At 34.3% G+C, this 10,777-nt stretch overlaps 1 protein-coding gene across 1 annotated transcript; it reads left to right on the top strand.

The window, feature by feature from the left end:
* The first annotated feature begins 4,479 nt into the window (after positions 1-4,479).
* On the top strand, positions 4,480-9,936 carry LOC112032623 (uncharacterized). The gene is made up of 11 exons (XM_065761903.1): positions 4,480-5,515; positions 5,597-5,837; positions 5,923-6,228; positions 6,320-6,407; positions 7,851-8,022; positions 8,133-8,374; positions 8,475-8,696; positions 8,819-8,911; positions 9,001-9,108; positions 9,228-9,622; positions 9,738-9,936. Exons 1-10 carry the CDS (start codon positions 4,480-4,482, stop codon positions 9,609-9,611), a joined length of 2,892 nt encoding a protein of 963 aa, XP_065617975.1. The 3' UTR covers positions 9,612-9,622; positions 9,738-9,936.
* The last annotated feature ends 841 nt before the right edge of the window (positions 9,937-10,777 follow it).

Below are 10,777 nucleotides of genomic sequence, written 5' to 3'. Positions count from 1 at the left end.
GACGCTAAACCGTTCTTTGAATCGACCCACCATCACTAAAAATCTTCATCGGCAACGCTAAACCGTTCTTTGAATCGCCGAGAAAGATGAACCGTCGCCGATGAGCAGCTACCGTCGCCGATAAGCAGCTACCGTTGCCGATAAGCCACTCCAAATCACCGGCGACACTTCGTCTTCTTCGAACGGCGACACTTCCTCTTCCTTCGAACGGCGACGCTTCGTCTTCTTCGAACGGCGACGCTTCGTCTTCCTCGAACCGGCGACGCTTCGCCGTCCTTCGCATCTGCGACGCTTTGAAGTGTCATTTCAGCTCCCAGCGTCGCCGATTCTCGACGATTCCTATTCGTTGCCAATCTCGATCCATTTGTCGCCGATTCTCGACGGTTTTGAAGTGTTATTTCAGCCCATTCGTCGCCAATTCGAACCATTCCCGACGATCTTAAATCAGTAAGTTTTATTTATTTATTTTTATTTTTTGTTTATTTTTTTTTCTTTCATTCCCTTTGGCTCATTTTTATTTTTGTTGTTATTGAGTTTTTTTTGTGTAATTGTTTTATTTTAGATGTTGTAGTGGCTTATTAGACTCTCTAATGAGAATATTATTTTTTGATGAAATTTTTGCTAGAATATTGTTGGACATATAATGAGATAATTAATGTAAAATTTTTATTTGGTTTGTAAATTTAGAGAAAATCAACTGCAACATGTAACCTGTTGAAAATAAAATATTTTAATATGTGAATTTTTCCAAAGAAAATATTTAAATTATTTAATTCAATGCTAGTGAACTGCCAACCACTAATATCCATGTATCCCAATCTCTAAAAATTTTGACATCTCAATTCCAAAAAATGTCAATACTGACTTCCATAATATTATCAAACAAAATTTTAAAAAGTTGATAGTAATGCCTTGATATTTAGAGTTGCATTGGTTTCTTTTTTATTTTATTTATTATTTTTTTTCATACTTCGGCCAGAATTGCTTGGGATACCTTGGCCCTTGGTAGAAATGTACAAACCTAAAGGTCCTAACCCAAGTAGCAGGTAATTTACATCACATAATCGTGTATTTTTGGAGTTTGCAAAAATGGGTGCTTATTAGACTTTTGTGTTTATGTACTGTGCATTGATGCCTTTGTGTTTGATCACTCTGACTAACTGTGCTCTTTCTCACATTTGATGGAGCTTGTCTATAATTGCATCCATTTTCTGCAATTGGGTTGCTTCTTGTTTTTATGTATTTGGTCCTTGGATTCAATTAACGGGTCCTTGAATTATTTTTTGCTAGTCATGTAACATGTTAGTATTTATCGGCTGTAATTTGTTTATTTTGGGATGAGAATCATATTAGATAAATCATATTAGCGGGTGCCTCTATGTGCAAAAAATATGAATAGATTGGCACTTGGCATGAAAAGATAGTAGGTGTAAGTAAAAGCCCCATGGTTTCTAAGGTTTTATTTCTCATCTGTGATATAAATTTATTTTTGAGGCTTCTTACTTTTGTAATTACAATGAATTACTCAATTACACTTGGCATGACGACCTTTCTTTATTTTTTTTCATCTTTCTCTTTTGGTTAATGCTAGGTGACAATTGAGTGAATTGACACAGTCTATTGCAATTGAAATATATGTCAATATATATAATAGTTGTGCAAATATGTAAGATATTGGGTTCATGTGCTTATTGTGTTTTTTTGCGTTACAGCTGAGAGATTTGGCTGAGCTTTGTTACGGACTTTGGCGTATTGGTATTAAAAACAATTTTTACTGTTTTTGTTTTTAAGTTTTGGAAGTTTTGTCATATTCACCATGTGAATTGTCCATTGTGGTGTGAATGGTGATTTTTACTTTACCACTTATGGTGATCTTTGTTTTACTACTCTTATATTCCTATATTAATAATCTTCCTATTATATAGATTTATAGATTAAAAGCCATTCAAAATAACAATTATTCTAGACTAGGCTATTTCCTTAGTCTAGAATCTTTTTGTATGTGTTTATTGTTTAATAATGTGTTGGTGTTTGCTTAGGCATGAAGTTTATTTTGTTTCAGGTTTGGGATCATGAAAATTGGCAGTGTTTAATGATACTGGTTCATTGGATAAGTATTTGTTCTCTAGTTCATTGGATTGCATGATAAAAGTTTGGTCTTCTATAGTGAAGAACAAATAAGTTATTGAATCACAATTAGTTGCATTTACTTTCTTATTTGCTTTCCCCCTTAAGTAATTGTGGTGTGAATGGTGTGCTACAGTCCTTGAGTGGTGTTATTAATTGGTTTGGTAATGGCAAAATTGTACTGTTATGTCAGAAACTCAATAGTTATAGTATTTTGTTGCAATGCCATGTTGTGGATACTGTAACTCTAGTTTTTTGAGTACATTTTTCAATGTACAGTATTTTGAGTTTAGAAATTCATGTTATTTTGAACATTGAGGATAAAACAATGTAGTGTTATTATTAAATAATGAAAATAAATAGTTATATGCCCTAAGTACTTATAAATTTTACTTTTCTTTTGCAGGCTAAATACATATTGTTTACAATAACTTTGGATTTTTTTGAAAGTTGTAAGCTTAGCTTGAGCAAAGTAAGTAAATTTTAAATTTTAGTTGAAAACCTTATAAAACTCTATACTTGTGATGTTGGAAATTGGATTTGTGGTGGTATGTTGTGTTGGAGCAAGCGGGTGGCTTGCATGGTGTTATAAGGTGGTTTAAATACATATTGGGAGTGTTTTTTAATTCTTGCAAAAGTGAATGAGTATTGTTGATTAGATGTGATGAATATTACGTTATTCGATTTCAATACTTATAAACACTTTATACTTGTGATGTTTGTGATTGGTTTTGTGGTGGGTTGTTGTGTTAGAGCAAGCAGGTGGCTTGCATGGTGTTATAAGGTGGTTTAAATACATATTAGGAGTGTTTTTCAATTCTTGCAAATGTGAATGAGTATTGTTGATTAAATGTGATGAATATTACTTTATTCGATTTCAATACTTATAAACACTTTATACTTGCGATGTTTGTGATTGGTTTTGTGGTGGGTTGTTGTGTTGGAGCAAGCAGATGGCTTGCATGGTGTTATAAGGTGGTTTACATTTATATTGGAAGTGTTTTTAGTTTTTTACAAATGTGAATGAAACTTATTAATTAGATGTGATGAATATTACATTATTCGATTTCAATACTTATAAACACTTTATACTTGTGATGTTTGTGATTGGTTTTGTGGTGGGTTGTTGTGTTGGAGCAAGCGGGTGGCTTGCATGGTGTTATAAGGTGGTTTAAATACATATTAGGAGTGTTTTTCAATTTTTGCAAATGTGAATGAGTATTGTTGATTAGATGTGATGAATATTACTTTATTCGATTTCAATACTTATTAACCCTTTATATTTGCGATGTTTGTGATTGGTTTTGTGGTGGGTTGTTGTGTTGGAGCAAGCGGGTGGCTTGCATGGTGTTATAAGGTGGTTTACATTTATATTGGAAGTGTTTTTAGTTTTTTGCAAATGTGATAGAACTTTATCTAAGTAGCTTATAGACTTAGATGTTAGAATACATTATGTATTGTTCTTATTTTACTAAAGTAGGATTCATCTTATAATTGTAGTCAAACATAGATAAAAGTTGGATGACAATAGGTAAGACACCCGATGGCAGATTAAGTCATCCATATATTGAAGGGGTCAATGCATTTATTAATTCTGCAAGAGCGGTTTTAGACTTGAGTGGTAATATTCCATGCCCATGTATTCATTGTGTGAATTGCTATCGACAATCTCCTCAAACTGTGCGTATCCATTTGCTTCATCGTGGAATTATGCAATCTTACATTAATTGGTATCATCATGGAGAAGCTCATGTATTGAATGAGAACATTCATGATAATTAAATGTCGGATGGTGATCATATGGATGGTATCGATGCCTTGGTAGATGATCGAATTAGAGGGGAACCAAGAAATGCAACTGAAGATGAGGAGGTACGTCATTTTGACAAACTTGAGGAAGATGCAAAGCGTGAGTTGTATCCGGGTTGCACTGATTATAGTATCTTGAAGTTTGTTATTGAGATGTTGAATGTAAAGGTAATGACAAACTTGAGTAATAAGGGACTTGATATGATGCTAGAATTGCTGACAAAAGTTTTACCGAAAGATAACTTGGTTCCAAGGTCAACTTATGAAGCAAAGAAGATATTACGTGACTTGGGCATTTCATATGAGCATATAGATGCATGCAAAAATGATTGTGCACTATTTTGGAAGGAAAATGAAAACCTTGATAAATGTCCGGTGTGTAAGGTGCCTAGGTACAAAGATACACGTACCCAAGGTAAGAAGATTCCTCACAAGGTATTGCGTTACTTCCCGTTGACACCGAGACTAAGGAAATTGTACATGTCAAGCCAAAGAGCTAAGGACATGAGATAGTATATAGACAAACGTGTGGATGATGAGATAATGAGGCATCCGGTTGATAGTGAGGAGTGGAAGGAGTTTGATTTGCAACATCCTGATTTTGCTCTTGAACCTCGCAATGTAAGGTTGGGGTTGGCTACAGATGGATTTAATCCTTTTGGGAATATGAACAACAACTATAGTATGTGGCCTGTCATACTTATCCCCTATAATCTACCGCCTTGGTTGGTTATGAAGGAGCCGTATTTTATGTTGTCATTGCTTATTCCCCGTCCCCATCAACCGGGGAATGAGATTGATATTTATTTAAAACCATTGGTTGATGAGTTGAAGGAGTTGTGGGAAGAAGGTGTAGAAACTTATGGTGCTTATAGTAAAGAGCATTTTCAGATGCGTGCAACTTTGTTGTGGACAATACATGACAATCTTGGATTTGGTAACGTGTCTGGGTGGAGGACAAAGGGTTATCATTCTTGTTACACTTGCAATGATCAACCATATTCAGAAGCTTTGGAAAGTAAAATTGGATTCATTAACCATCGAGCTTATTTACCTATGGAACATCATTGGAGACATAGTCGGTTGCATAATGGTTTACCAGAGAAATGGAAGAGATCCTTAGAGTTACAAGTGGAAAAGATACAAGAGCAGCTAGATAGAATACCAAATATAATTTTAGGAAAGTATCCAAGTAACAAGAAGAAACAACTTATTGGGGAGCCAAATTGGTCAAAGGCAAGTATTTTGTATAAGCTTCCATATTGGAAAAATAAGAAGCTTAAGCACAACATTGATGTCATGCATGTGGAGAAGAACATTAGTGAGAGTACTTATGGTACTTTGTTGGGCATTGAGGGGAAAAACAAGGACACTGACAAGGCTCGGATAGACTTGCAAAATATGAACTTCAGGCACACGTTGCATTTGAAACAACGTCCTGATGGATCATATGAGAAGACTCGAGCTTTCTTTTCATTAAGTCCCAATGAAAGGGATGGTTTTTATGACTTTTTGAAATCAGTCAAGTATCCGGATGGCTATGCAGGCAACATATCAAGGTCAGTGAATGCAAAAAATGGTAGATTATCTGGTTTGAAAAGTCACGACTATCATGTGCTACTACAACGAATTCTTCCAATTGGATTGTGAGGGTTTGCAGATAAAGACATTAGTATTGTATTGTTTGAGTTGGGCAACTTCTTTCAAGACTTATGCTCAAGGACCATAAAGCGAAGTGAATTGGAGAAACTAGAAGAACGTATAGTTCTTATACTATGCAAGCTTGAGAGATTCTTTCCTCCAGCATTCTTTGATGTTATGGTCCATCTTGCTGTTCACTTGCCTCGAGAAGCAATTCTAGGAGGCCCGGTACAATATCGGTGGATGTATCCAATTGAAAGGTAACTAGATCTTTTGATGCATTCATCAATTGCATTTTTCCCACTTGGTATAAAATCAAATTCTATGTGTATTTTTTCCTCGTAGGTACCTTGGAAAATTGAAAAGATACGTTTCCAACCGAGCTCGACCAGAAGGTTCGATTGCAAAGGCTTACATTCTTAAAGAATGTATTAACAACTGGTCTTTGTATATTGATGGGATCGAAACTGTGCATAACCGAAGAGAAAGAAATGAAGATTTTGGTGAATCTAGCGAAGGATTGATAGTTTTTTCACAGACTGCCCGACCTACAGGTGGTAGGCGGAATGATGGCGATTTGTCTCGTGCATTGCTTGATACTGCTCATTGGTACTTGCTGTATAATAGTCCTGAGCTAGAGCCTTATTTAAAGTATGTGATTTCATATGCATATATTATTTAATCAAGTTTTGAATATTATTTGCAATGCTTAGCTGAAAATAAATCATTTTATTTTTAACAGCGAACACAAAAACACATTGCATAATCCTACTGGAGAAGCCATAACTCAAATCCAACGACAAGAGTTTCCCAAGTGGTTCAGAGAACATGTAAGACATTTGAAATTTAATCACACTAATAAATTTAAACATTTAAATTTATTCGTCATTGCTTATTACTAATAGGATATCATTTGTTGTATGTCATTATAGATGAATAGATTTAGCAAATGGTCCTAAGCCATATGTGAAGGAGTACACTGTTTGTATGGTCAATGGTGTAAAGTTCCATACAAGGGACCTAGACAATCGTCGTGTAACCCAAAACAGTGGTGTATGTACCGAAGGGGACCATGAGGGAGAAATGCACGACTTCTATGGTCATGTGTGCAAAATTTGGGAATTAGAGTATATGTTTCGCCATAAAGTTGTTTTGTTCCAATCTGAATGGTATAATACTAGTACCAATGGTCGAAGGAGAACGATAAGAACCGATGCACACTGCACGAGCATTGATGGTCGAAGGAGTGTTTGATGTCCTAGAAGTCGGGGGCGGAGAATCCAATGATAATACAGAAGATAGTGACGCATTCCAACAAGAAGCAATTGTTGATATTGTCCCTATCAATGTTGAAGACAATATTATTGAGTATTATATGGGTGATGTTGAAACTGGGGTTATTCTTGAAGGTGAAACTTCAAGAGACGCTAATCAAAATGAAGAGCATGACATACCTGATGTTGATCTTGATATGGATTATGATATGTAAAGTTCATAACAATTGTCTTAAATGTTATGTGATTGTCTTAAAGTTTTATGCTTGTCTTAAAGTTTTATGCTTGTCTACGTAGCAATTGTTATTGAGATATTTTGTACTTATCTTAAACTTGATATGGATATTGATATGGTCATTTGTTGTGTTGAGTTAGTAGCAATTGTGTTCAAATTTAGCACTTGTGAATTGCTTGATATGGATAATGGTATGGACTATAATATGTAAAGTTAGTAGTAATTGTTATTGAGATGTTTTGTGCTTATCTTGAAGTTGATATGGATATTAATGTGGTCATTTGTTGTGTTGAGTTAGTAGCAATTGTGTTCAAATTTTGCACTTGTAAATTGCTTGATATGGATAATAGTGTGGATTATAATGTTAAGTTAGTAGCAATTGTACTTATCTTTCATGTCAATACATAGTTTCAAAAAATGCCCAAAAAGGCCAAATACACTCATAATATACCGAGGTATGAGATGGCAAGATTGGATAGAATGAGGCAAAACCAAGAGATAATTGATGCTTTGGGATTGAAGCACATCTCAACTTCTCTAAAGGATTCTGCTCAGTCCAATTATGCAAAAGGGAAAAGAAGTAGAGCTAGTGTTGTGGTAGATGATGATTATGTACCACCTATTGGTGACGATGAGAATGATGTTGAGTCATCTAACTCTTTAATCCATAAGGTACAATAGATATTCCATAGGGTGCAATAGATAATAACTTTGGTTCTATTATTTGTAATGACTTTGTTGTTCTATTATATATATGTTTCTAGTTACAGATGGCACCAGGACGACTTACACGCTCGCGAGGTGAGGCATCTATCCCGGTGGTCCAATCTACGGTCCAATCTACAGTTCAATCTACAGAAACACCTCTTGAAGCAAATCCTCTTGCCCAAAGTTCTTCAAGTGCGGAGGCTACCGACGCATTAACTAGCACGACTGGTAATTACATAGAACATACTTAATTGCAACTGCACATTGTCTTTACTATTGAGATTATACTTAATGTACATAGAATGTATAATTTTATAACATTGATAATTTTTAAATAGGATCTGCTAGCAGAAATACCCGTGGAACAACACGTGGTATAGCAGTACGGGCACTTGTTGAAAAAAGTGGTAAACTACCAGTTCGTATAGCTGCAGAGTATGATGCTCCTGTTGGGAAGAATGCGTGCAAGCTTGTCAATCAAATTGGGGTACAAGTGCGAAGTAATTTGTCCAGTTACAACGTAAAAAATTGGAAAAGTGTTGATGCTGCTACTAGAGATGTGGTGCTTCAAAATATCGTGGTAAATTTATATTAATAACGTTTAACTCGTCTTTGTTGTCACTAAGTATATTAATTCATATAATAATATTTTTATAATACATATATACTTCATTTTACAGGATCAGTTTGAGCTTGAAGGAGATTCCAACTTAGTAACGAAAACAGTAAATACAAAATGTGGAAGATTATTGAGTAGCGGCTCTAACAAGTTGTATCAGACTTATAAGAAGCTTGTACAATCTCATGATGAAGACTATGCAAAAATTCACCCGCCAAAGAATGTCACACTTGAGCAATGGACTGGACTTATTGAAGGGAGATGGACCAATAAGGACTGGCTGGTAAATTATTTATGCGTATATTATTATTATCCAATATTTACTATATTATGTTGTCAAATGATGAAGTAAATTTATATTGTTTTATTAATGATTTAATAAATATCTTGAATGTTCTTTATTAGGAAAAATCAAGAATTAATTCTGAAAATAGAAGCAAAACTTCAGGCAAACATAGATGCGGGACAAAGGCACTTGCTGTTAGGGTTGATGAGGAGGTGCGTGTTTTTTCATTTTCTTAAATCTTAGTATATTACTTGTGATTAATTAACTATAAATAACTAACACTCGAATGTTAATTAATTAGACAAATAATAATGGCGGTCAAGTTCCTGAATTGGCAAAAGTCTACAAAGATGTTCATTTTAATCCAAACACAAATAAGTGGATACACCATGACGATGAAGCGACATATGTATGTGTATCATTCCATCCCTATTATTCCATTCTTATCATGTTTGTAAAGTTATTACATATGTAGTATTAATGTTGTGATTGTTGTTTTTTTTTTTTTTTTCCTCTTTCAAATGGTAGGAAACTATTCTCAAAGTGCAAGAGGATCATTGTCAAGATCCTAATGCAATTCCCCTTACACAAGAGGAAATTTCAAACTTGGTTTTTAAGAAAAAATCTGGTATTGTAAAAGGACTTGGCATGAGACCTTCTTCTTCTCTAGTAACCACTGCCTCATCTAGTGCCTCGGTAGAGTATATTCATCGGTTAGAAAATGAGATAATTGAGCTTAAAGAGGCAAGAGTTAGGGACGAAGAGGAGCGAGCTAAGGAGCAAGAGGCGCGAGCTAAGGAGCAAGAGGCGCGAGCTAAGCAAGATGAGATTCAAAAGAATATTCTTAATTTTTTAAGGAGCAAGGGTTATGATGACGGTTTTAACTATGGAGGTGGTTCATCTTCAAGTTAAATCACTTATTGGTAACACTTCATTTTTTATGTATCATTTGAAACTAACTGTTAGAAATTTTTTTATAACATAGTTAATGTTTTTACTTTACGATTTTAATGTAATAGTGTTTTTATATTTGTGCAGATTTCTTATTGGTGGCTTTTGGGGATTTACTTTTGGCATTATTTGAAGACATATGAGAACATCTTTTGGCTTTAGGGGGTTCTAATTATATTATGCTACATTTTTTGTATTGTTATAAAACATTTTAAGTTATTGTATGTGTTGCAAACAATTATTGTATGGAAGGAGTTTGAATTTGATACTTGTTTTAATTTTAACTTGTGTAATGTATGGATCGATTTTTTATAAATGTGTTGTTGAAATAAATGTGTTAATCAAATGTGAGGTTTTAATAATGTAATGACAGGTTACAGGTTAATATCAACGTCATGAAAATAATAAAAACAGAAAATATGTTTTAGTGACAAATTTTTTCGTCACAAATATGGCAACAAAAAATTTTTTTAGTGACGAAATATTTCGCCACTAAATGCAATGGAATTTTGTAAGAAATGGTTTTAGTGACGAAAATTTTCGTCACTATATGTGCATAGATTTTCTTAAAAATAGTTTTAGTGACGAATATTTTCGTCACTATATGTACCTGAAAATAGTTTTAGTAACGAAATTTTTCGTTACTAAATATGATTTAATAAACTGAAATGGTTTTAGTGACGAAATATTTTCGTCACTAAATACTGTTTTTAGCGAGGAAAACATTTAGCGACGAAACGTTTTCGTCGCTAAAAGACGTTTCGTCGCTAAAAGTTTTTTTTTTTAATACCAAATTTGACTTTTAGTGACGAAATTTTTCGTCGCTAAAAGTCGCTAGGACTTTTAGCGATGGGGCTACAGCGACGAAACGAATTTCGTCACTAAAAGTCCAATTTCGTCACTAAAGGTTCTTAGTGACGAAAAACTGGACTTTTAGTGACGAATTTTTTCGTCACTAAAAATACATTTTCTTGTAGTGAACCTCCCCATACTTTATTCAAGAAACTCACTTCCAAAGGTGATTTCTTTCCTCAAATCTCCACAATTGCTTACCCAACAAAATTGGGTTAAAAGTATCCAACTTTCTCACCCATAATATTTCATTCTGAGCAATCTCAACGACTATA

The sequence above is a fragment of the Quercus suber genome, unplaced genomic scaffold, assembly GCF_002906115.3.
Source record: "Quercus suber isolate HL8 unplaced genomic scaffold, Cork oak 2.0 scaffold_434, whole genome shotgun sequence".
Lineage (NCBI taxonomy): Eukaryota > Viridiplantae > Streptophyta > Magnoliopsida > Fagales > Fagaceae > Quercus > Quercus suber.
This window is presented reverse-complemented; position numbering and strand designations above follow the sequence as displayed.